At 47.0% G+C, this 27388-nt stretch overlaps 1 protein-coding gene across 1 annotated transcript in view; it reads left to right on the top strand.

Moving 5' to 3' along the window:
• Positions 1-24350, top strand: part of LOC142574984 (carboxypeptidase Q-like) — a 31801-nt gene extending 7451 nt beyond the window's left edge. Inside the window, exons 2-5 of the mRNA XM_075683961.1 lie at positions 1637-2030; positions 5577-5826; positions 8371-8474; positions 23775-24350. Coding sequence (XP_075540076.1) covers positions 1637-2030; positions 5577-5826; positions 8371-8474; positions 23775-24350 — 1324 coding nt within the window. The remainder of the gene's footprint in view (positions 1-1636; positions 2031-5576; positions 5827-8370; positions 8475-23774) is intronic.
• The last annotated feature ends 3038 nt before the right edge of the window (positions 24351-27388 follow it).

The raw sequence follows: 27388 nt of genomic DNA, 5'->3' as shown, positions 1-27388 counted from the left end.
GAACGCGATAGCGTTATCGCACCTCGTTCGCACCGCCCACTCATTCGCTCGGCATGCTCTTGCGTCACACAAAGACGAAACGTGCGCCTGAGCAAGCGGAACGAACCAAAGAAATCGGTGTCTCGGAGGGAGAAACGATCTACACGAGCCAAACGTCGTGATCAGCACGGACAGCTGGGCCGCGACACGCCATGAAGGCAGACGCGATTATGGGGCTGACGCCTCCATCGGATCGTCCTCTATATCGCTTGGGAGCACCACACAGACGCATGACTCACATCGCAGCGGACGCTTTCTCACCAGACGCGCTACGCGCAGCGATCACGTCAGAGGCGTCCCGCATCGGACGCTGCACCTAGGAATCGCGCTGTGAGCGGAAAAAGAGCCGTGTCGCCTAAACACGAGGGTTCGAGTGACACACGCTGGAAGTTGGAAGGGGAGAGAGCGAGAAAACTTATTAAACGCATCAGTATTGAGGCATCCTCGCACCGGTCCCTGCACGGCCCCAATGCGCTCAAACGAGACGAAGGGGAGAAGCGGGCGAGCGGCGCGCCCCCTGTCGGGCCAAAGCCATGTGCATTGCGACGAGGGGGTCTTCTGTGTTTGCCGCAAGATGGCTCCGCGTGCGCGCCAAGCGCTGAAGAAATGAAGCGGAAGCGTACTTCGCTACGCGTTTAACTGCGACTTCTCTAATTTACATGCTCATAATTACCGATATACACCGCAGAATAACTTTCTACGGCACGTTTCTAAGGCAAAACCGCATTCACTAGAGGCGCTTTTGTCCCGCTTAGGATCAGCGAACTCATGGCTGAGTGGTAGCGTCTCCGTCTCACACTGCGGAGACCCTGGTTCGATTCCCACAAAGCCCATCTTGCAAGTTGTTTTTATTTATGAATTGCCTTCCGCCGTTTTTCGCTCACGGCCAAGGCCACCGACGCCGACGACACCGGCTTTTCTGGCACACGAACTCCTTAACGCTGTCGCGTTAAAACTTCAAACAGCAAGTCTGCAGTTTGGCGCGAAACTCTTAACATAAAGAAGGGATAAACAGTCGTTGAACAAACAATGTTGCTGCAGCCAACGTTTCGACAAGGGGAGTTGTCCTCTTCTTTCTTAAAGCTTAATAGAATTGCCAGCTGTTCAAGTTTGTTGAACAAGGCCGCTCGAGCTACATGCCTGGTTTACAACTGTAGAGCACTTAGAGTCTGCGTCTCTCAGTAAAGTGTCATGTTTAGCACTAGAATTTGACACAATTGCACTGATATATCTCTGGCCTATAACAACTGAAGGGGAAATTTGGCATTATATAAAAAGATGCATTTTTCCAGCTGTCTTTAAATTTTTTTAGAACAAGCACAGTATGGTAATACTGCATCGTCATGCGGTGATCAAGCCATTAATCACAACAAGTATTTGTAGCGCTGAGATGTCTCAAAACAGCTGACTGAGTTTAATGACCAAGCCCATGTAGCACTGCTTGTCTTCATTGTTCTTTCATGAGCGACACGACACCTATAAAAATGCATTGAGCAGATTATTTTGACTGTACGTTATCTAACAGAAAATTGATATGAATATTTGATCACCAATACACAACATACAATGACATTTTTTTTTCTTTTGGTCCGTACAGGCGTCTAGTCAATGAAATACAAGGGTATGCCCCAATAGTTCAGTCCATCGTCAATGCGGTAGTTTATGGTTCCGAGCGAAACAAGACGTATGAAGAGTTGGCCTCGTTCGTGGACACCTTCGGCGCGAGGTTCACTGGGAGCGACACGCTTGAGAAAAGCATAGACTACATGGTAAAGTTGCTGAAAAGTCGGAACCTTGACAAAGTGTACACGGAGCCAGTGGAAGTACCACGCTGGATTCGAGGAACAGAAAAGGCCTGGATGACGGCGCCTCGACGAAAGAGGCTCGCCATTTTGGGTCTAGGGTTCAGTGGAAAGACAGCCTGCAGGGGTTTGACGGCAAAAGTCCTGGTCGTCGATTCATTCGAAGAGTTGCACGAGAATCGCGATAAGGTAAGGAGGACCAGTCCTGACTTATTGTTTTCGATGACGTCATAGACCTCACATACTTACCTTTTTCTACTTTCTAAGACAACGCAGGATCTTTCAAGCGTAGAAAAAGAAATTCACATATGTATACCAATTTGAAAACTGACCCATCAAAGGCAGTGAAGCTGTATAAGCGAGTTCTGACGCCTGTCGGAAGTACTAGGGGGTCTGTTTCCTTCTCCACGGCATCGCTTGACGCCGCATCGCTTGGTGCTACATTCTCGCGCGGTCACAGCTGGCAGTTTTTAATGACGGCTACCACGGAGTCTGCGTTGCAACACGACGGCAATGGCTTTCACCACCGGAGCTGCACGAACTTTTAGCTGGGCTTCAACGTGGAGCCTTCGTAACAAACAAAAATCACGAATTATACGTAAGATAAATAAACAAAAAGAATCGTGTGTATAGGTTGCTGTCTATTCTAGCGGAGATATATGCGGAGTAACCGTTTTTTAAAGCATTGATCGTCCCGTTTCGAAGCGAATTCTGGGCTCCAGCGCACATTGCGTTGCGTTCGCATGTGATGTCGACCACCTCGTCGCCCACAGGTCTTCACCGCCGCCTGAAGACCGAGACGGTCGCGGAACCCTGCCAAGAGCTTCGCCGTACAATTGTTGTTTTGGTTACAGCAGCGCATAACCTTATATTCCATTTAGTTCGCGAAGATGCAAATTTTTTAAACGTCTCTGATTCACTGCACTCATGCTAAGCACTAATGCAGCATCACTAATGAGTTCTTGAATTACTCAGTTTAAGGCATATGAGAAAATATGGCAATGAATCCGAGCAGCAAGGACTGCGCAGCAGAAATATATTGGGTGGTAGCACATAATTGTTAGCCCTTTACGAATACTGCGACGCATTTTGGACTTTGCACGTGTTATATTGCAGAAGCGCTAGATGGAGGGTTCTGGAAACACCAACCCAGATAGGCCAGCGTATTTTCGAGCGGAGCAGGCATTCCTTTATGACTTCACTGAGCCATTTTCGCAAACGTTGAGTTCATCGTAAAACGAAAATTTTAGGATCAACTAGTAAGTTTTATTAATAAACCGGAGCACTATAGTGGATATGTCGTGCAAGTATTGTCAGCAAAATCAAGTAATGCACTTGAACAGGGAAAATTGTGCTTTATGCTCAAGCAAATTTCAATAGATCGCTTCCTTCAAAAAAAAGAAACAGACGGCCGTATATTCATTGAAGTCTTTGCTTGTCGTATACGAACAATATAGCCACATTAGTGAGCCTCGAGTAACCAGAGTGAGTCGCATGACTAGGCCTGTGACGTAGTACCAAACCTTGCATTTTAGGCTTCAGGACGGCATAGATTCTCCAGGCTTTGAGAAAGACATTGAAAGAAAGGTCAATGGCCGGCTTCAAGCCTATGTTGGTCTTTTTCTGCACCTGCGGGGCCGTATGAATGCATCCAAAATGCTGAAAGATCCCTTCTCGGCCTACCATCTATGCTGGCTTCCAGTTGAGTTCGGTTAAAATTTGGCTTCGTAACCCCTTCGTGAAAATTTTCAGCCAGTCAAGTGTTAGTGTTACAATCAGTTATACAAAAGCATCCGCTTATATGTTGTCGGTGAGTAATAGCGTTGGTTTTTAATAGACATCAGTGAATGCATTATTATGTTTGTATTATAACCTTCTTTTTCTTGTGCAAGTGCAGGAACAAAAGTAATGCATTGAGGAAAAGCTAGTGTCCCTCTTTAAAACCACTCTTACGCTGTTTGCGAACAATAAACGTTACGACTTCTTTTTTGCGAGCCGGCAAACCACGCTTGTTGCGTCATGTGTTTGCTGCTTATTGCTGTCAGCCAGCAACAATGTTTCAGCCTTTCGAGCATGCTCCTTCTTTCTATTCATAATATTTTCTCGTCCCACATGCATAAAATGAAACAGCATAAGATATGAAAATTTACTTCGCGCTATTACCCAAAAGGACAATGGAAGTGTTGGAACATAATTTGCGAATACAAACTGTGCTTGTGATCATCTCATGGTATCTGTAATATGCACATACTAGGTTCAACTGCAAAGTTCAATAGTTATTAGGGCAGCTATGCTTGCTTGTGTGCGTTGAACTGCGATGCGCTTTGTTTTAGGGAATGAATTTGCGCAGCACTTCACGAAACTTCCATGACGCAAGAGGAAGAAAACAAAAGTACCAAACAAAAAATTGGACGACGTAATATTACACTGTCCAGCCGTCATGTCAAAATTAGAATGAATAATCGTCTGCGCCAACTGACCAAAATCTTACCTGTCTAAGTGAAGGTTGTTCTGCGGTCTCATGGCTCAGTTCATAAAAAGATACCTTACAGAAACTATATTGTATTAGGCATTTTAAACATATATTTACGAGTAAAAGGTGCAAGAATTTGGAATGAGAATCAGCAGATTCGTTATTATTAATCCAATTGATGGACTTACTGATTTCTGCTAGTGAGTAGCTAAAATACCAACAAATGGCAGTCATTTATGAATTGTGTTCGTGTAGAGTATCCATTTTGAATGCTCAGTAACATGCCTGGTGTAGTCGTAATAGCGAAAAGTAAAAATTAATGAACATTATGCCTGACACAGCTATCACTCGTTTTTTCCCTAAGTAACATGAACGCTACACGTATATTAAAGTTTGACGCCCGTGCACGATAGATCGTAGACCGGCCTGTTTTTAAAAACTACCTTTTCGAAATCTTTCCCAATAAATTAAAGTACTAGTTCTTGAAATAAAAGCATGCTATAGAGGATTGAGAATAAGCCCGTGCATATACTGTTACCTTTAGCGGAAAACCGAAAAACTGGGCACATAGCCGACGGTAGTACTAGTCGCGACATGTTGTGGCTATATCTTTAACAAGAGACTGGAAATTAATTTATGTCACATGAGCTTCCTTATTGAAAGACAAAGAAAGTACCACAGTGCGTCAAATACTGATGCTGCTAACGATACAAGAACTGGTGATTTTACCTGTTGAGACAACAGCAATGCTAGCTCGAGTTGGAAGAAGGCGTGAACAGCACTTTTTTTTGTATATAACAGCACTGACATTCTGTGCAGGTTAGCCGTACACGGAGAAGCTAAAATTCCTTTTATTTTACCTGTGAAAATCACCTATGATAACATAATATTATTGTCAGATCACCGCCAAAAACAAAAGCTAAAAATGAAATTTTCCTATGCCATAAGTGCGCGACTGTACAAGCATGATTCAAGAGAACTTCTTCGGTGAAACGTGATAAAGAAAGAGCAATATCTTCTATAATATAATTACGCGGCAAAATATGGACTCGTAGCATTCTTTTTTTCTATTCCAGTTTTGTGACATCGTCAGCATGAGTTCTGTGGACAGAATGAACGTTTGAGCTGGGTACTGTCGTCTGTGGTTTAGTAGCAGTTGCTTAATTTCGAATCTCCCTCTTTAAATCTTTATGTTGACCGGGACATGTCAAGCGCATGAAATTATCGTAGGCTGTTAAACGCCGCTGCTTTTGATCTTATAGGCGCGGGGAAGGATCGTGGTCTTCAACCAGAAGTTCGACTCCTACATGGGGTCGTTAAAGTACAGGACGAGAGGCCCTGCTGTGGCGGCGAAGGCCGGCGCTGTCGCAGCCTTGGTGCGCTCGTTGACCCCACTGTCTATAGCGTCCCCTCACACCGGGTCCACACTGTTCTTGCCGAATGAAACCAGCATACCGGCCGCGTCTCTCGCCGTTGAAGACGCGGAGTTGCTAAAGCGGCTGCAAAATAAAGGTAATTGTCACATCTTTTGTTTGTTAGTTATTGCAGTCGAACTTGAAGCTTATTTTGATTCATTTGCAAAAGAAAATTAAGCACGGAGTTCGAGACTAAAAGTATTATTCACGCCTGACTCATTCGCGCCCTACCGAAATGATACAAATGAAGCGAACTTAAGCAGTTTATTTGTAAGCACTTATCTCACACATTAGTATTGTGGGCACGTGATACGGTCAGGCGATTAAAAAGCGGTACTCGAAGCGGTGTCTGCCGGTGCTTCTTGCACCGCCGCTCATCCCTGGGGATAACAGTTTTATTAATTGCCATATGCGATCAAGGCAAGAGCCTTAGTAACGCATGGCAACTGTGTTTGCTCCCCAAGGGATACCCAGCGCGATGCAGTGCCGCAAAAAGCGGCTACAACCATGCTGTCCGAGTACCGTGTTTCAATCCCTGTGCACGGTAAAGATCGATAGCGGTGTATCGAAAACAGTATTACATGCGCAAAGAATAGTATTGCCAGCTCCGACGAGAACCCCCCCCCCCCCTATGTTGTTTACATATGCTTACAAATGCTAGAATGCTTACATTGAGTAAGCTTGACACGGTCAGAGGCGTTGTAAGTGACTGCACGATACATATGCACAATGCCAATATCGCCTTTTTTTATATTACGTCTCGTTTTCTGACCCGTTGGTGAAGGACATCAGATTTTGCAGAAATACATCGTACAGATGTGTATGCCATACCTCTCCCTCAAACGTGGGTGCAATCTGGGGGTAAAGCCAGGTGCAGCGCTCGATACCTGCATTAAAAAGCATATGCACATCTATGTGGCAGGAAATGAGTGCTGGAAATGAGTGCTCAGCTGAAAGTGCACAAGCTCCGGCGAAACCAGAGTTTACATAAATTTACGCGAGTGGGCAACTCATGCTACGCTATTCATGCAGCTATTTAGTGTGCGACTGTTATGATTAAAAATGTCACACTCAGTGAGCAACGCTTCAGCGACAGAAGCGCGTTCTTGAACATGTAATAAAAGTAAATATAGCAACCAATGTAAGTTTGTTTGCAACACTGCCTCATACCTTTTCATCATGTATGAAGCTCGTGTTGTTAAGGAGCCGTCATTTGTAAATACAGTATAAAGTCCGCGCAATGAATGCTTGGACAACGAAATAGCCTGTAATGAAGCATACTCCGTGTTCTCGTGTTGGGCCAACTTTCTTTCGTGTGGATTGGGGGCATCATTACAGCGAAACCTGCAGCACCAAACTCGTCTATATAGCACCACTATATATATATATATATATATATATATATATATATATATATATATATATATATATATATATATATATATATATATATATATATATAACACAGAAACACTAGGCCGGCGGCGCTGATTAGTTGTAACGCCGAGGCTACAGAAAATTTAAGTCATGCGTGGCCTTCCTGCTTACTATGTGACCAACTAAAACGCCTCAATGACGGTAGACTCATGCTACGGCTGGCTTTCGAGTATGGATAAATTATGTGGTTGGGTTGCCCTTCTTCTCAAATATGCTGCCACACGCAAGAAAACCTCCGTGCTAGAGCATGTAAGTGTCACTTTCTTGCCTCTGGATTTCACAACGCCGTTGTAGCCATTATAAACAGAAGTGATAAGTTTTGGCAACTCACACTACAGCATATGACATCCGCAGCAAATTGTTCTAAACATGGCTCACATGGCTGATCTGCCAACTAAAATAAACATTTAAAAAAAGCCGTTGAAATGATTATAAGTGCTCTGCGGAGCGTGCCGCCAGAGGTCAGGCGTAAATGAAGATGAAAGGCTGTATTTTCTACGAAACGCGACATCACTAGCGACGCATTTGATGATAGCAATAATGACGACTAGTGTTTCCACGCCTGCTGCATAGATCGAGGGATCGCTTAACTATCACGTCGCTTGTTGCCACGCAATAACAGCTGCCGAACGCGCGGAGGTTCATTTGCGACGGCGTCGAGGCTCTCGAGGACGGGAAGGAGGCAAAGGCCGACAAAGCAGCAGTGGCGATGAGCCTGCGTTTGAACGACAGAATTTGATGAAAAGGAGGAAATAGCGGCATTGCACGCTCTCGAGCTCCCCCTCCCGTCGCTGCCTGATTTTCCAGCGGAGTATGACCTGCACTTCTGATTCCATAATATTTGCGGCAGGGACACATTCCGTCGCACGAATTTGCAGAAAAAAAAAAGCCGACTTCGTACACTAAGCACAATTTGTGTCATAATAAATACAGAAAGGTTTTCTTTTGCTGAGCGTGTTATAAGCCTCATATATTGCGAGCGGTACGGTGCGGACTATTTACAATAAGGTCACCTGTATAGCGAAGAATTTTTAGGTTCCGATCGCTTCGTTGTAAATACATTCTGCCTACACAAAACGTAACCTTAAATGCGGTGTCGAACAGTTTGTGCACTTCGCAAACGAGCGTTGAGAGCTGAGTCTGGATAGAATCTATTTTTATTTTTACATCAGTAACTCTCACTTTTCATTTTGCTATATCGCAGGCCTTACAGTCTCAGTCAAGTTGGTCATACGCAACACGAATCTCTCTTCCGTAATCTCTCGAAACACTGTAGCTGATATTCGTGGAACAGAGAAACCTGGAGAGGTAGGTTCTTGTGCTTTCTTGTCTTGAATATTCCTCTGAAGTTCTCAAATTGTAAAAGAAAATTATTCACAGCAAATAAATGCGTATTGTAGACAGTAGTTTCGTTCGCAAAACCTCATTTGCAAGAAAGAAGACGCATCTTTCCTGCTGCGGTATTCTTGTGTCTTGTCAAAGTTCTACCTCACTCTGATGTCGAGCAAAATGTTTGTTTCGACAAAGCGAAGACATCGGTTGGTATGCCTGTCTATGCGAAAATGGCAGAGAGAGAGAGAGAGAGAAGGCAAAGGAAAGACAGGGAGGTTAACCCGAGATTATCTCCGGTTGGCTACCCTTTACTGGGGCAGGGGCAAGGGGATGCAATAGGTGAGAGAGAGAAGGAAAAAAGAAGGAAAGAAAAACCTAAGCACACATACACGCACGTACAGACGAACTATTTCTGTGGGCACTGTCACGGAGCCCGCAAAAGCGTTCCTAGTCTTACGCAGTATCACTGTACCGTCCTACATCACACAGTGTACAGTCACAATTTGTCAGAAAGTCCAGAATGGCAGTTTACAGTTCGAAGGCTAGGGGGTAAGACTGGTAGAAAGCCCACTAAACGTACTGGCTGATGCTTCTCGGGCACTTTATGGATGGTAGTTAGGTTATAAAAAAAATTGTCCTGGTTGTTAAAAAGCGGGAAGTAACGTCACATTGGAGTGTAAGTTAACCACAAAGGCTTCCACCACCACCACATCTATGATAGAAAACAGAGGCAGGCTGCGGGCTATAGCATCAGAGCTGTGTCTATACTGTATGATATGCGCCTTCAATTCTCTCTGCATGTAGGTTTTTTTTTTATAATAATAACAGAAGACGCTGAGTGCATAAGCTAAAGGAACATCCTCTTAACTGAGGATTCCAGGGTGCGACAGAAACCAGCCATTACACAATGTTTTTGCGTATCGACAATGACAAAGTACGTTGCCTAGCGCAGAATACTCGACAGCAATGGAGTTAACTTTCACAGCATGTACGAGTATAACTGCCGAAGCCACTTCAGTATTTTACGCAGAATCCCGTGATGTTCGCATTGCACGTCCACGTGCATGCTCAACCTATGTTCTCTGTTTACCAGACAATAGCGGTCGTGATCGGGATGATCGCACACCGTTCACCTGCAGTGAGAAAATGCGTCTAGAACGACGGTTCAACGGAAAACGAATATTAAACCACGCCTCGCACAAAATTGCGAATTGGGAGAATGCTTACTGAAGCAAAGCCTATGCTATTTCGTGATCTCTATTGAACAGAGCGGCACTCAAGGCTCCCTAGGGATTACGACGGCTAGCAGCACGACACAACATACAAAGCGGGAATAAAACTATTTATTTATTTATTTATTTATTTATTTATTTATTTATTTATTTATTTATTTATTTATTTATGTATTGAACATACCTTACAGGCCTTTTGACAGGGCATTGAGTAAGGGGGGGTAATAAAAAGTACAAAGTAACTTGTCAGTGCACAACGTACGGCTCAAATTTGCAGTTTAACACACACAAAGGAGAGGAATCGATGATAGTGAGGTATGACGGCAAATACAATGTTGGGCGGGAAAAATGATAACACGACGAGAAAAGAAATGTTGGCTGGCATTATACATATGGTAAAACTGCACACAAGAACGATAAAGTATACCGATTACAATGACAACAGTAACAAGAAAAGACACTACAACCAAAGACAGACTGACAAATATGTGGAATCTAGGCGCATGAACAGTTGGCAGGGTTTAAAATACGCACAATGGTAGGGCATGATAAAAACGCAGGAACTAATGGCGTGCACAGTAAAAACATTTATCAATGTAAGAAATGCAGTCGCGCACAAAGTGGGATACTGAAAAAGAAAACACGTGCAGTGGTACAAAAAATGACGGATGTCTTTGGTCTTAAAGCTGTCAAAATAACAAATAAATAAATACATGGGTGGTATACAGAACATGGCACCAGAACATGGTATACAGAACATGGAACATGGCATATAATTAAAGTGGGGTACCGTACGACTATATTGCGCAAAGAACTTACAAATGCCTAACAAAACGGGACAACAATTATTTAAAGTACTCACTAATTGAAGCGCCCCGTGGATGTCGAGTAGCGACCAAAACAATGGTGCTGGTGTGATGATGCTGTTTGCACCGCTCGGCAAAGGGGTTTGTGTTTGCGTTTCCGCGCAACAGAATAAACTTTTGTCTGGTGTATCCCAATTAAACACCGACGCTATCATGTCTGTTGGTTGTGCTTAGGTCGTACTTTGTCATTTTTCTGGCACTTCTTTACTTCGACGAATCAGTTCAGTAACGCCTCTGCACCACGCGGAGGGTTCTGGTTCGGAATAATATTTCGCCGAGCAACATCTGACACCGACATCGGATTTTTTGCCACACGGGGCCCTTAACGCTTACGCGTCAAAAAGTGATTTATTGCTATAATAATGATCGCGCATTTCGTTTTGAAGCTACGAATATTTACACTTATGCCTCTAGGAAGCGATGGGCTGTACAGATGCTTTCTGAAATCAATATTTCATACCGCTGACAATATGTCACTGTCTCTACCTATGTTGAAATAAATAGTACCCTGTGGGCATGCCGCGATATGGTTCGCGTAGGGGCGAAAATATGACCGCCGTTCTTTTACTAATGATTCAGCATAATCGCATAAGTATGCTTAGAGGGCTCATTGTTCACTTTACAGAAAGTGAATTAGTGTAAGAACCTATAAACATAATTCGTTTTCAAAACCCAAAATGTACAGAAATCCGGGCCTGTTTTTCGCTTTCTTTCCCTTTTAGAGAAAACAAAATTACAATCAAGTTCCTCAGTGAGACATGGAAGATTCGTTTTTTTAAACTTTTGCGACTGGCTGTTTTGGAGCAGCAAGTGACACTATTGGGTAGGAAGACTTGTCTCAGTATATACTAAGTCTTGAATGTGCTACAAGACAACAAGCATAGTACTTGCATTTAAGATTGAAGTTTGACGTAAGCCTTCTTCTGAAGGCAGTTCAATACCAACGAAAAACAATAGCAAGATTTTTTTAATTTGCATGATGACGCTATTCTACACTTAACGTGAACTACTCTCACTAGCCTCCTTGAAGACAGGTAGTCGACTCGACGTCATTTCTGTGTATTCATTCTGTTTTAAGCACGAAGCCACAATTCTCCAACTATACCATGTGTAAGAGTGCGCATTAAGAATACTTTGCCCACATTTTTTTACTATTCAAAGAAGGTGCACACAGGCAATCACAAAAATACATATTATTCTATGTACCTTACACCATATTTCGACAATCTCTGCACCCGTTCGTACATTTATCCCATCGCATCACTGAATTCCAGATGCCCCTCAGGTATAATTCGTCCGGCTTACTGTGGAACTACCGACGAACTACTGTCATAACTTCATTGTTGCACCTGAATGGCTGTCATGCCAGGAACTTCAGTGGACTAAAAACGTGGAGATCACTTGGGGCGAGGTCTGAACTGTACGGTGGGTGATCCAGACTCTCACAGTGAAGTGACAGGAGCTTGTCGGCAGTTGCAATTTTCACATGTGGCCTCGCATTGTCGTCGATGGTAATCGCGTTGTCCACATCGAGAATACCTTTTCACCTGATGGCAGCCAGTAGATGATGTAGCAGGGTAGAACAATAACTCATGGTTGCACATCGTGGCATGAAATCCAGCAGGAGCGGTTATTGGCGATCCCAGAAGACCATTAATATCACTTTCCCAAGGGATTGCACTAAATGGATTTTCTTTTTGTCGAAGGCGAACTTAGATGCTTCCGCATCATGCTCTGCTGCTTCGATTCCAACGTGAAATGCAGTTTCCACGTTTTCTCGCGAGTAATAATGCGGTCCAAGAAGCTTCCACTTTCCTCAGCATACCGTTGCAGACCGTTCAGTGAAGCAATCATTCGCTTGCCTTTCATCATGCCATCCAGCTTCTTAGGCATGCACGGACATGAAACATTTGGGTACCCTGAGGACCTGGGAACGATGTCGTAACACCGCCATAGAAAATTCCAAGCTCCCGGGAAACATCCTTGAGGTGCGCACGCCGATCGGCTTTCACCATTGCATCCACGCGGGAAATTTATCGTCAGTCAATGGCGCACGCGGCTTCCCAGAACGCTCATTGTCGTGCAAATCTTCACGACCTTTTGCCAACTCAACACCACCACCTCGTACTTGTCAAAGCGAGTCACCTTGCTCCCTACGTGCGCTGCATTTCTCTGTGGATTTCTGTGGGCGTTCGTACCTTGCTCCACAGAAAACGAATCAAACGTCATTGCTCGTATACGTCGTGGACGTGTGAAGCACAACCGACATCTTAAAGAGCTGAGAGCAGCGCCGTGCCATGGAGCTGCCGACAGATAGCCCCGGTCGGTCCAAGGAAGGCCCACCGTTGGGAATGGATATGTTAACTTCGAATTCACAGCCCGAATTCGGCTAAAAGAAGAATAGGGGCAAAGACATTCTGATTCGTCCTGCTTAAATAATTTTGCCTACTTTAGGCTATGTTTTGTATTAAAGCAAGCATCGAAAGCAAAGTGCTGGTGAGAGTGCAATGGAGAACGGCACTAAGGTTTCTGGGCTATATATATATATATATATATATATATATATATATATATATATATATATATATATATATATATATATATATATATATATATATATATATATATATATATATATATATAATATTGTCACGTAGTAGTGACGGTGAAGAAAGCAGCACAACCGAATGACGAAAATGTCGTTTTACTGGATAAACCTGCGCCCCAGGGGTAAATCTCCGCACAGCTGTCATCGACAGTTTTAATACAGACGCTCTTTCCATGATAGCGCTAAGACCCCCTTCAGTTACGGCCCTAGCAGGCGGGCGATAGTTTAGCGAAATGGCGGCGCACACGATTGTGTACGTTGTCATGGCAACAGAAACACCACACGAGTGGCGCCTCCTCACCCAAGTTAACTTTGTCTTTTTCCTTTTATTGTTATTATGCCGACCCTCTCCGCTCCGACGCTCCCCGCACATCGTTCACATTTACTTTATTTTGGCCTGTCCGCGGTGCCTTTTTTTTTAATCACACACGCGCGCTAGGCCGCGCATTGACATTGTTTGCGAACCGGTGCGTCAGCCGCCATTGGTTCTTCGTTTGTTCGCACGTACCCACTTCGATTACGCCAGAATGTGCTAGAACATAGGTAAATTCCACTTCCTATACAACACAGCTCTTTGGCCTCGTTTTATTGGCTTCGTTTCCGAAAACAAAGATTTTCTTATAACGTGGTATCAAACAGGCTCAAAAAATGAACAAAAGTCCAAAATGCATGACATGTACGTTTCTTCTAAACTACGATACGCAAATGTTCAAAGACAGTGAAATAATAAAAAAAATAAAACGTAAGAAAACGCGAAGCGCATTTCATGAACACACATAAAAAAACAAGATTTTATGCAATGCCTTAAAGACGAAAGTGTTGAAGAGCTTATAATGTATGCACTGAAATAGTGCACGATACTGAAAGACCTCTATGATATAGTCATGCTAACTAATGAAAGTGAAAATTCGCTGGCCACGGCAGAAACAATGAGACGCAAGATACATAAAACAGAATAATAAGCGAACATTGCTTTATTGACAGCCATACAAAAAAAAAACTGGAAATTTATTAGTTTTATACCTGCACAAAGTATATGAAATGCGTGACATGTTCATTACTGCTGGAGGAAATGAGAAAGCAGACATGGCAGAACAAAGTTAACATTGTACTAAAAACGGAAGTACATATTATTACAATATTTTGCACTTGGCCACAACTCGAGTAATGGTGGCAAAGGGGAGCTGAAGATAGTCAACTTTTGCAGCAGGACATAGAAAAAATCTGCAGAAGTGCCTATTCCTCAATGAAAGGCCCGGTGAAATAATCCAACAACACTTTTCTTTCATTAAGAATGCTAGCTTTAGCAGTAAAATTAGGCAACTCAAAGGGAAGCTGAAGAGTCTGTTGAATTCAATAAGACGCTCATATACGGATGCGGGAACATTATAAACCATGTAGGTAAAATTTGGGTGTTTTTTTTTTTCAATTAGGAGCAACGTAATCGTCGGTTAAAATTGCGCTGTAGCTCCGCCCCCCGTCGAATGCCGCACGCTGCTGCTGACGCTGACCATGCGAGCGGATACCGGAAACTGCGGTGTTGTGACGTCAACACTAGTGTTCCGTTCCTTCGTAGCCTCCGCAACCGTGCCTGACCCTGCTTGTTTCTGCGTGCGTGCCATCGTAATCTGCTTCGATCGACCCTGCATTCCTTTGTTGGTGCGTTTGCGTGTATGTAGAGTGGTAGTATACGGCCAGCCCTGCAATTCGGCCTGCGCAGTTGCTGTATATGGCCACATAATGAGAGAGGACTACTTGCCACTAGCAGGCTTTCTAAACGCAGCGCGAAAAGATCGGAGCAACGAAAACAAAGACGGCACGATTGCGGACTGACTGATGATAACTGGTGTTGGAAGGCCTTATGAATACACGAACTCGCCCAAACCTCGGTGTTGATTTACTGCGAGCTCCTTCGTGTTAGCACGCTGAACGGAAGGTGCATGTTTATCTCCCGCCCTTGACGCAGGTTTCGACGCAAAGCGCCCCGAATTTTCTATTTGCACGTGTGTTGTAAAACAGCCTGCATGCAGCTACCATAACGCAGTGCAAATGTAGAGTTTGCATGTGCTGGAAAGCCGGCGCACGCCAGGACGCTACGCGCCCCCCTTCTCTCGCGCGCGGTGAGAAACCGACCGTCTCACGTAGCCGACGGAATTCGCCGCCTTTACGACTTCGGTTACGAGTAGTGCGCGGATGGCGCACAGATGAAGGGTACTACACATAATGCATGAACCGGGAAGCTTTTCACGCGTTTAAACCGTCTTTGTAGATTGCCGACAGCTTTGAACAGCGCACAAATGCCGACGATCGCATCACCGCTTACGTTCTACGAGGAGGCATGCAGGAACACAACACTACAGTTGTTTGACTGGAAACAAGCTCACTAGATCGGCGAAAGATCGGCGAGATCACTAGATCGCTTTGCAAAAAACATACTCACCCAAGAGAATTTCCAACACGAGGAGATCCCGAGACTTCGCTTTCGTTCGCGTCGAAAGCACTGCTCGCACCAGCATCGTTTGCTTCTTCGAGAGGCCGGCTCTTCGCAATCGGCTTCGTACATGTAGGGAGTAACTCCGAACTCCTCAGAAAAACGCAGTCTCTCTAAATTTTCCATTACCGTCTCAGAAAAACAGCACCAAACTACCTGGCACCGCGCTTCATGTGTAGCGGCAGCGGTCGGTTCGGACGAACACTAGTGTTGACGTCACGAGGCGGCCGACCAATCACAGGCGGGAACGAGACGCGCGAGCTGCGCGTGTCCGCTGCGGCACTTTTCGTCTAAATAAAATATATTTGCGCTTTCTTTCGCTCAATTTCGATACGATATTCGAATTCGGAGGGTTGAAAACCATTATGTACAGATGTTCACTCATTTTTTCTGGAAAACCTTACAGCTTCCCTTTAAGGCACTTAGGCATACCTTGTATACTGGACACTCCTTTTGTAATAAACACAAACTGGAAGAATCTGCAGATATGACACTTGTAGTGCTCATGCTTTCCAGGAAAAAAAAGCGTATCATGTCTACACATGAAGGTCAGTTTTCCCATTGGAAATCGCTGAGATAATTCATTACCACGAACAGTAATTTTTCAACTATTAGTACCTTTGCAGAACGGGGACACACAGGAAAAGCACTGAGGGCGGAATGGGAAAGTGGCTGAGTTACTGAAGTTGCAGGATGAATTTTGGCAAAGAAAAACACAAGTCACATAACAGGTGGAAATGAGGAGGAACATTTATTTGTCAGCTTTGTGTACTGGTAAGAGCAAAGTGTAACAATCAAGGCGCAACGACGTCCGGAGACTCATGCAACACACATGTGCATGCGGCAGTGTTCCTGTATATTCGCCTCTTTATGCCCTTCGGTCTGAGCGCTCACCTGTTTTCTTTAGGCACCCTAAAGAACCTTTCAGGGCTTGTTTTTGAGGTATTCGTGCACCACTGCACGATGTACGAGCGGCGGAAGTCATGAAACGGCTGAATCACAGAGGAGCACAAAAAGCTGTCGAGGGCCACGAGACCGACGAAACTGCCCACGCCGGTCGATGCATGCAATGCACGCTTCCCCATAGCAGCAAATACCGAAAGATGGAACTTCATGCAGCGGGCTAAGCCGGCGCCGGGTGGGTGGAGGCAGTTGTGCTGGCACGGTGGCGGGTGGTGGTGTTTTAGGGCCCATTCACAATTGCGAGTAGCAAAGGGGGTGCGAAAGTTCTAGTCGCAAAGCGACAGTCGCAAATGGCCGCATTAGTCTAAATGTGACGGTTGCAGGCGAGTCGCACGCTCCTCTAGTTTCCAGCCTTGTGACTGCAATTTGCAAACCGCTACACTAATAAGCGATGCCCTGGAAGCAGCACGCGAGACTTCGTGCATCCTGTTGTCATTGCCGGTGGTAAACATGAAGCGATGTCATTTCCGAGAGTTCTTGTTTCGAAAGAGAAGGCGACCACACAGGTCGCTGAGGTGGCCCTTGCAATTGTGAACGTCGCTGTTGTCCAGCCTCTGCCTGGTCGCCGGCACATGACGGTCGTACGACCCCTGCGGCTCGCAACTGTGAATTCGCGCTTACGACTCGGAAGTGTGAATGCCAATGAATGCAAGTGTGAATGCGCCCTTAGAGCTCATTCACTATTGCGAGTCGCAGAGGTCGTGTAACCATCAGCCACACGTGCACACATGGCAGGTAATCTGCAACACTCTCCTATGAAAGGAAGTGACGATTTTATGCCTCACATATCTTACAAACTTGCGATTTCCCGCGCATTGTTACACACTTCTGTACACTGAACACACTTCAAATTTTCCGTTAGGTACCTCCAAAGTGGGTGAAGTCCGTCAATAATGCCATAAAAATGTGCGATTGATAGTGGGATCGAGAGTCTCTCGTCCAGCACCGCACAGGCTGCCCCCGCTCCCCAGAGACGACTTCAAGATTATTTTGCGACCGAAGGAACTCGTAGTCAAGTCGCTCCAGCAATTTCAAGTGGCCCGGGCCGAGCCGCGGCATGCAGCAACAAGTTCGAGGGAAGAGACCTGATCACGAGACTCCGCACAGGGTCCAACATAATAATCGTGAGCACGCCGAACGAAGAGGCCGCCCAGCTCGCGAGGCGCATCACTAGCCTCACTATCGAGGGACGCTCATATGACGTGAACGCTTACGTGGCCGCACCGGAAAACACCCGGCGTGGCGTGATACACGGAGTGGACCCCGGAGCGACACCGGAGGAACTGAAAACCGACTTGTGGACGCGCACACAGGGTGTCACCATCCACAGCGCCCGAAGACTAGGCAAGACCAAGACGGCCGTCATCACCTTTGATGGACCCATCACACCGAAACACGTCATCTACTGCGGAGCCGAGTACAAGTGCTACCCGTACCGGCCCACAAGACAAATCTGCTACGTTTGCTGCCAACAAGGTCACCGCTCCGACGTGTGCCCCACACCGGACGCCCAGGCTTGCAAACAGTGCGGGATGCAGAACCCGCCAAAGGATCACCAGTGTACCCCGAGATGCCTGATCTGCGGAGGCAACCACGCTACCGGATCGCGGGAGTGCCAAGACCGACTAAAGAAAGCCAGGGACCAGGGACCTGCGAGGCAAGACCAACGGTGGCAACAACGGCGGTGGACGCGAGAGCAGACGTCGCAACCGGGACGACCGCGGCAAGAAGCCGAGATGGTTCAGCTCGGAGAGGGAGACTTCGCGGAGCCGTTCGAGATCCCGGGCGTCGCGGAGCCGTTCACGGAGCCGGTCACGGTCCTTCCCGCCCCTGCCGCCCCTGGCCATTAAGGGAGGGAGCCAGCTGCAGCAGCAGCAGCAGAAGAAGAAGACGAAGAACGAGCCTACCCGAAAGAGCGGCGGCGTCAAGGTGAGCTGGGGAGCCGAAAACCCTTGGTTTGCTCCGCACTCGGGTGGGGTAGCTAACGAAAAGAACAACACAAACAGCAACCGCGAACAGCCTAGACAGGAGGACGCAGAGAAAATAGCGCTGAGACGCGAATTAGAGCTATCACGCTCTAGGCAGAAAGAGCTAGAACGCCAAATAGCAGAGCTAACGAAGGCAGTGCGAGACCTTAGGTCGAACAGCTCTCCGCAGCCACAGACCGTACAAACCCAAGCCCAATGGCAAGCAGGCAACGAGGATTTCGCCACGTTTAAAGCAGAGATTCAGCAAATGATGCAGCAGATGATGCAGCAACAGCAGCAACAAATGCAGCAAGTGCAATTACAAGTCACAGAGCTCCGGAGCAGCATCCGCAAGCAGAAGTTTACCGAGAACATTAGAGAGAAGGCCTACCACCGCCCCGCGCTGGCATCCCTCGCCGACACATCCGCAAACAACACCGAGGCTTAAACATGGCCAGTACAACTTTAAGCAAGCAAGAAACCTTAGATATATGGCAATGGAACTGCAGAGGCTACCGTAAGAAGCAGGGCCTCCTCCAACAATACATTCACACACAACAAACACCGCCCGACATCATATCGCTTCAAGAGACGGGCACGACACCAACACTCGCAGGATACACGTGTTACGAGACTCAAGAGAAAGGAAGAACGGCAACCCTAGTCAGCAAGGCACTCATCGCCATAAGCCACGACAGGATAGCCGACACCGACGTAGAGCACGTGATTGTAGAAATTATACCAAAGAAGAAAAGAAAGAGGGGCTGTATATTTATTGTAAATGCATACAGCCCCCCGAAACAGAGGAAGGCAAAATTCTACGAGCTTTTCTATGGCGCACGCAAACTAGCGAAAGACAGCACGCTAATCATCCTAGGAGACTTTAACGCCATGGACAAAAGCTGGGGATACCAAACAGCAAACCCAAAAGGCAAAACGCTAGCGGAGGCAGCAGAGAACACCGACTGCAACCTCCTCACAGACCCAGACACTCCAACCAGAATCGGAAACAGCGTTAGTACCGACACCTGCCCCGACGTCACGTTCATACGAGGAGCGGAACAAGCAATCTGGGAGAACCTGTTAGAGAACCTGGGTAGTGACCACTACATACTCAAGACGCAAGTAACTTCGGACAGGCTAAGGCGTCAGCTGGGATCGGCAAAAATTACGGACTGGAGCGCTTTTCGAGACGCATGCGATAGGAATCTCGCCGAGAACGGGATCCAATCGATAGAAGAGTGGGGGAAAATGCTCATCAAAAAACAGCGCAAGTACACCAAAGAAATCGCGCGAACGACGCAGACGCCAGAGATAGACGCCAGACTGCTCAAGCTGTGGGAAGCTAGACGCGGGCTCACCAAGAGGTGGAAGAAACAAAAATACAACAGGAAGCTAAAGATAAAGATCGCAGAAGTCACAGCGAAAGCAGAGGAGTACGCGGCGCAATTGGCAAGGCAAAATTGGCAGCAATTCAGCGACTCCCTCAACGGAACTTTGAACACAGCGAGGACGTGGCATATCCTCAAGGCTCTCATAGATCCGACCAAGACCAAGGCAGAAAACAACAAAACCATCTACCGGTTCATCCACCAGTTCGAGGGACCAGACTCGGAACTCCTGGAGAAGGTACGCGTTAAATGCTTCGGGGACACAAACCCAGCAGCTTACGCAGAGCGCTACCGCGGAAGAGAAAACGTTAACCTGGACAGACCCATCACGCGAGAAGAGGTCTACGCAGCGATTCGAAACACAACCAGAAACACAGCCACGGGTGCAGACAAGATAAATAACGCACTCATCCGCAACCTCAGTGAAGAGTTAGTCGCAGAATTAACCGACTTTCTCAACAAACACTGGGAAGCTGAGACCGTTCCCGAGGAGTGGAAGCATGCGGAGGTAGTGATCATTCCTAAACCGGGCAAGAAACTGCAAATTGAGAACCTCAGACCGATCTCGCTCACATCGTGCCTGGGAAAGCTGTACGAACGAGTGGTGACGCTGAGACTACAACAGTACATGGAGGACAACGAATTGTATCCCCACAGCATGTTTGGATTCAGAGCAAAATTATCGACCCAAGACGTACTGCTTCAAATCAAAGAAGAAGTACTCGGGAACGTCCCCAGGAGTGGGGAGAATATAATAATGGCATTGGATATCAAGGGGGCTTTTGACAATGTAAGCCACGAAGCTATCCTCACGGGCATGAACGACCTGAACTGCGGGAGGAGAGTCTACGGCTACGTCAAAGCCTTCCTTTCAAACAGAACGGCAACGATTGGCCTCGGAGGGCTCCGATCAGAGAAGTTCCTTACTCCAAACAAAGGGACGCCTTAAGGGTCGGTCATCTCCCCCACGCTTTTCAACGTAGCAATGATTGGCTTGGCAAAACAGTTAAATGAAATCGACGGCATACACCATGCCATGTATGCCGACGACATCACCATCTGGGTTAACACAGGCTCGCTCAGACAGAAAGAAGAGAAGTTACAAGAGGCAGCCACCTTCGTAGAGGACTACGTCAGAGCAAGAGGGCTAGCCTGCTCCACTGAGAAGTCCGAGCTGCTGAGAGTTTGGAGAGGAAAGCAAAACCGCACAGTCCCCACCAGCGACGAGTTAAAGCTCCACGTCTACCTCGAGGGGAAGCCGATACCGGAAAAGACGCTCATCAGAATCCTGGGGATGTGGATACAGTCAAACCAACGCTGCACCCACACGCTCGACCTACTCAAGGCATCCACCCTACAAGTGGCCCGCATGATCACGCGCATCTCACACAGACGCCACGGCATGCGAGAGGAGGACACACTCAAGCTGGTCAGAAGCTTGGTCGTCAGCCGAGTGGCATACACCCTTCCATACTACAATCCCATCAAGAGTGAGGTACAACAGGCGGACGCGATTCTACGCAAAGCCTACAAAACCGCACTCCACCTTCCCCACAACACCTCAACCGAAAAGCTCCTAGCCTTAGGACTACACAACACCTTCGACGAATTGAAAGAGGCGCAACTAGTCTCCCAACAACGCAGACTACAGCAGACTCCATCTGGCAGGGAGCTCCTGAAGAACCTAGGCTGCGCCGATCAACTTCAAGAGATACAGAGGACCGAAACAATTCCGGACGAGTATCGCAACACACTGAAAGTAGCACCCATACCCCGGAACATGGATCCCAACCTACACAAAGCGCGCAGGGAAGCGAGGGCTGAATACCTACACAAGACACTAGCACCCCAAGAAACGACAGTATACGTGGACGCATCCACGTACGCCAGAGCAGCGGGGCAGAGCAACAGCAACGCGGTAGCAACGGTGATTGATTCGAACCTACGCGAGATCACCAGCGCATCACTACAAGGCTGTACGATAGTCGAGGCTGAAGAAGCGGCCGTCGCTCTAGCGGCAGCGGAGGGATATCGGTCTAAACGGTCTCTAACAATCCTTACAGACTCGCAAACAGCGTGCCGCAACTACCTACGCGGCAGAATAGGGCACGGAGCGCTCCGCATACTCCGCTCCGGAGACCCCATAACAGAACGACAAACAAAAGAAGAACCAATTAGGCATACGATAGTATGGACGCCGGGACACACGGGAGTGGCAGGGAACCAAGAGGCGGACAGGATAGCTCGAGGGTACACTTATTACCGAGCATCCAACATAGGCGACCTCGAGGAGACCGAACCTGTACCCCAAGACTATTCGGCGATACTAAATTACTACAAGGGCTGCAGAAAGCGGTATCCACCACCGCACAACTCCCTTAGCAGAGAGGACTCTGTCGCGTGGAGGCAGCTACAAACGGGCTCGTACCCTAACCTAAACGTACTCAGCAAAATTTATCCCACACAATACAATGACAAATGCCCCTGGTGCCACGAAACACCCACGCTGTATCACATAACGTGGGCATGCCAGAAGATAGACGTGGTACCCGTTATACCAAACCCGAGTGCGGAGCAATGGGAGGGAGTGCTCTCCAGCGATCGCCAGGTCGACCAAGAAGGTCTGATTCGGCGAGCACAACTGGCAGCAGCATCCAGCGGAGCCCTGGACTAAGGGCAACCGACCGTTGTGCTAGAAGGTGGACGATTCCATCTGAAGACCGCAGAAGACCAGTGAATCTAGAGCTGATAAAGTTTTACACTCACACTCTAAACATTAGTGTACGACTGCGCAGATGCATCTCTCATGCCAAAGGCCCTCTTAGAGACTTCTTGCGCATGCGTCAAATCATATTTTCTCTCGTTCCTCCCTGTGTTTTACTGCGCTGCCTTCGAGATCGGCTCTTGTTTTTAGGGCAGACAATGATACCTCCAAAGCGGATGAAATCCGACTCTAATGCTATCTCTATGAAAGGAGCAGCAAGACGTTCATCTTACTTCTGCAGGTCCCTTAGCCGGTCTCTTTAGGGTTGTTCTGGGCACCACATTCACAGTGCAAGGCAAATTGTTTTGCTCGTCTTGTGGTAAAGTGAAGATGGTAAGTCTGGCGACGCCACAATGCCTTGAAAGTAACTGCCACACCAAACTGAAAGTTCAGATGGATCTACGGATAACGTAGACCCGGTTTACAGCTGTTAAATCGTTTGTGCAGTCACATATGCATTCACAGGCACCATTACGACTGATACAGTCGTCAGAAGACATCTAAAGGACTTCGCCATCATGTTCATGAAGAAAGCTTTGAAACTGCTATGAAAACTTATATAGGTTTCGATGCAGCAATATAGGACGGTTTTTGGCACTGCGAAGACAGGTGCTTCAGAGAGGCCGGTGTCAAGGAGGGGGCAACGCGATGCCTGCTTTTGACCGGTTGCAAGGTGGCAGTATCGCGCAATGTTTCGCTAGAGTTTTTATTTAGTACCTTCATTACGCTCAGATTCTGTAACCGCGAAATAGTATTTCTGCAATTATTTTACATATATTCCGAGAATTGTAATGCTAAGTGTTCGGACAACATCCATAACATCATTAGTGCCAATGAATTTATTTCACTGTGGTAATACATATGTACTACAAGAGCATATACATGATCCGAAAGAGTTACTGCGTAAATGATATTTCTTTGTTGCTTGCGACTCTCATTTTCCAATGCTTGACTAAGCATCTGTGCTTGCTATAACGTTGGCATTGAACTGCAGGTTGTTATAGTCAGTGGACACTTGGACTCGTGGGACGTCGGCCAGGGTGCTATGGATGACGGTGGAGGCGCATTCATATCTTGGCGAGCCCTGGATGTGCTACATCAGCTTGGACTACGATCACGACGCACTATCCGCGCTGTGCTGTGGACTGCAGAGGAGATAGGCGTTTTAGGTGCCAAGGAATATTACAAGGTACATGGGGACGAAAAGGTTGAACGCATAAACATCGCAATGGAGTCTGACACGGGTACATTCAAACCAACGGGTCTCGGGTTTAGAGGACACAGCGATCGGGCAAGATGTATGATTGCAGAAGTGCTTCGGCTATTTAGCAAAATCAACGCTACGTCGCTGAAGATTGGGGCAGCGGCACCTTATCTTGTTTCCTGGATCAAGGCGGGCGTGCCTGTGGCTTCATTATCAACAGAGAATGACCAATACCTTTACTTTCACCACACGGAGGGGGACACTATGACCGTCGAAAACCCGCAGAATCTCGACTTCTGCACAGCGCTGTGGGCAGGTGTCGCATACGTCCTTGCTGACCTGAGCGAAGATCTGCCTAGAAAATAAAATAATAATTTTTAGTTCTTTCCCGGATATACCATCTACTACATTATGCATAAAGTGGTACTTCAGCAGCCGCATCGCTTGCATGGGAATAACCTATCCGAGCGTAAGAAGCGATCAACGGGAATTATAAACTTTAATCAACCAGTCGCTTTCTGCTCCATCACGTCGCTGTCATGGCACCTGTTTCCGTCAGAATAGAGGGCTTTCTGACCGGCTTCATAGCATATAAGAACAGGCTACTGACACAACATAGGCCAGCATAGTCTTTTTAGTTCAGTGTGCCGTCGGGGCTGGGTTGAAAAAAAATCGGCAGAACCCAACTCACGATCAGTGTAGAAGGTGACGCGCAGGGTTCTATCGATAAAACGTGTTTCCACCATTAAAAAAAATTCACCGATAATTACGATGTTTCTTAATGCAAAATTAGAGGGTAGCTCTGCACATGTTTTCATGCGCGATTTATTCGCTGGCGCGGACAGTCTGCCTCGTACGGTACGCTGCAAATGGAGCGAAGTTTGGTGCAACTGCCTCGAAAATGTGGAGATCAAGAGAGGCAGTGCTTGGATGACGCGTGGGCGCGATTCACAGCAGCCGCTGCACACAAACCTCCTACACGACGCTCACAGCAGCAGCCACACGCTACTCTAGCGCCATCTCGTATCCATCGTCGCCACGTTACACTTTTCTTATCACGCTTTCGCCATACACTCCTCCTCCGCTTTGCGCCTCATGGTTCCGGTGCACCCTCCTCCTCCTCCTTCCTCCTCGCGTCTTTAATCTTTCGCAGTGCTCGTTGGCTCAGATACGCTGATTGTGTAGCTCGCCGCAGAAACGGGCGCCTAATAGCTGCGCTCTAAAACGCCTTATGTTTGAGGCGTGCACAGCAGCGGGACTAATCTTTTGGGCTTCCCTACGAACGCATTTCACCATCAGACGGCGCCGCCGCGAGTCGGCACGTGGCCTCCGAAATGCATGGCGCGTCGATGCATGCCGTGAGAAACGCATCATGCGGCAGCTGGGCTCGTGTCTCGCACTCTTTCTGGACACGTTGCGCCATATAGTGGTGCGGAGAAAAAGTATGCTCGTGAGCAAAAATAAGCGTTAGTCGATTAACAAAACTTAAATGGCTTTCGCCAGCTGCCGATGCAAGAAAAGTCTACGACAAGGACGGGGAAGCAGTGCTACAGGCATAATTCTGTAGACAGGCGCTGCTCGAGCTGCTTCTTGTAAGCGATGGAACGTCTTGTTCAAGTTGATTGGCCAGAAGTCACAATTGATAGCTGAGGATGGTACGTGTACACATCTTAGTGGTGCGCTCTGATTTCTCATCTAAACTGCTTTAACCAGTTTTAGCACATAATTTTACTGGGCCTGAGCTGCTGTACTGCGTACCTATGCACATTGTACCACAGGCTGTGTTTTTGCATGTGCGCAGTTGCCTGACTTTTCGTACTCCTCATGACATTCTATCGTGTCGTACCGGATAGCAGTCGGGTGTCCATCCATGACAACGGTAAAGCTTGCTATTTATCGATTTGAGTGCGGCTATCATTAATTTTTCTTAGTCAGAATGCTCAATCATATACAAACCATTAGACATGACGCAAGCGACTCATTGGGCCAAAACCATAACGTTTGGTGTAAAAAGAAGTGCGCCCAATGGGGTGTCGCTTCATACCACTGCATTTATGCACGTTTGCTAGATACCTATTGCTTCCAACTATTTCTAAATTGTGGCAATTTGGCACTGCGTTGAAAATGCGCACACAAGGCGCAAAAGTGGCGTCCTTTTAGTGACGCTTTAGACATAGATTCAACAGGAGGAGCAGGAAAGTTGGCCAGTAGCTTATCCGTCGGAACAGTCGCGCACACGCACGCACGCACGCACGCACGCACGCACGCACGCACGCACTCACACACACACAAACACACACAAACACACACACACACACAGCGAGAAAGAGAGAGAATAAAGTTGTTACCGGTTGGAGACAAATGCACATTCTCCATCGGCTCAGACGCACGGTAAGTTGTACTTTCGTTCACTTTCGTTTCCGTGTGAATTATAATGTCTGCAGCTGAATTACAAACTCAACAGAGGAGCTGAGAGATGGAATAGCACACCGTGGTATTTAAGAATGTAGAAAAAGTAATGTCCGTTTACTGACGCTTCAGACGTCGACTGAACTGGCCATGGGTCCGGTGGAGAAGGAAAGTCTACCATTGGCATATCCCCTCGTCCCCTCGCCTTAGTAACCACGCTTACTCCGGTCAGGCGACAGCACTCATTCTCCTTGAATTCTCTCTTTACAACCAGCCGCCACCAACAACAACCGCACGTGACGTCCCTCTACTAACCCTTTAAAGCTAACATACCGAGTATGACGAGGCCATCTTTGACAAAGATAGGTCCTCTTATCGAAACGTTCGCCAGCCGTTCTGAGACACCTTATCCCTGTTTATAACCTTTATACCACAGCGTGCAGTTGAATTAGAACAACAAACATTGACGTACACTCTCCTTTCCTTCATTATTTCTGGCCTTCATATAGTTGTAGCTAGAGTCATTCGGGTCCCCTTCTCGTTCAAACACGCACACAAACACACACACACACACACACACACACACACACACACACACACACACACACACACACACACACACACACACACACACACACACACACACACACACACACACACACACACACACACACACACGCGCGCACACACACGCACACACACACACACACGCACACACGCACGCACGCACACGCACACATATTATAAACGAACACGGGGGTTAACCGAGGGGCCCATTTTTTATTAAGCACATCATAAGAAGCCAACAAGCACTGAGACCAAGTACAACGTAGGAAAACTGACTTGTACTTATTGAATGAATTAAAGAAGTGATAAAAAATAATGGAAATAAAGGTGACTCAAAATAACTTGCCGCAGGTGGGGAACGATCTCACGGCTTTGGATTACGCGTGCGGTACCCTACCAGTTGAGCTACCGTGGCGCCGTTTTCCTGT

This window comes from Dermacentor variabilis, chromosome 3, assembly GCF_050947875.1.
Source record: "Dermacentor variabilis isolate Ectoservices chromosome 3, ASM5094787v1, whole genome shotgun sequence".
Lineage (NCBI taxonomy): Eukaryota > Metazoa > Arthropoda > Arachnida > Ixodida > Ixodidae > Dermacentor > Dermacentor variabilis.
This window is presented reverse-complemented; position numbering and strand designations above follow the sequence as displayed.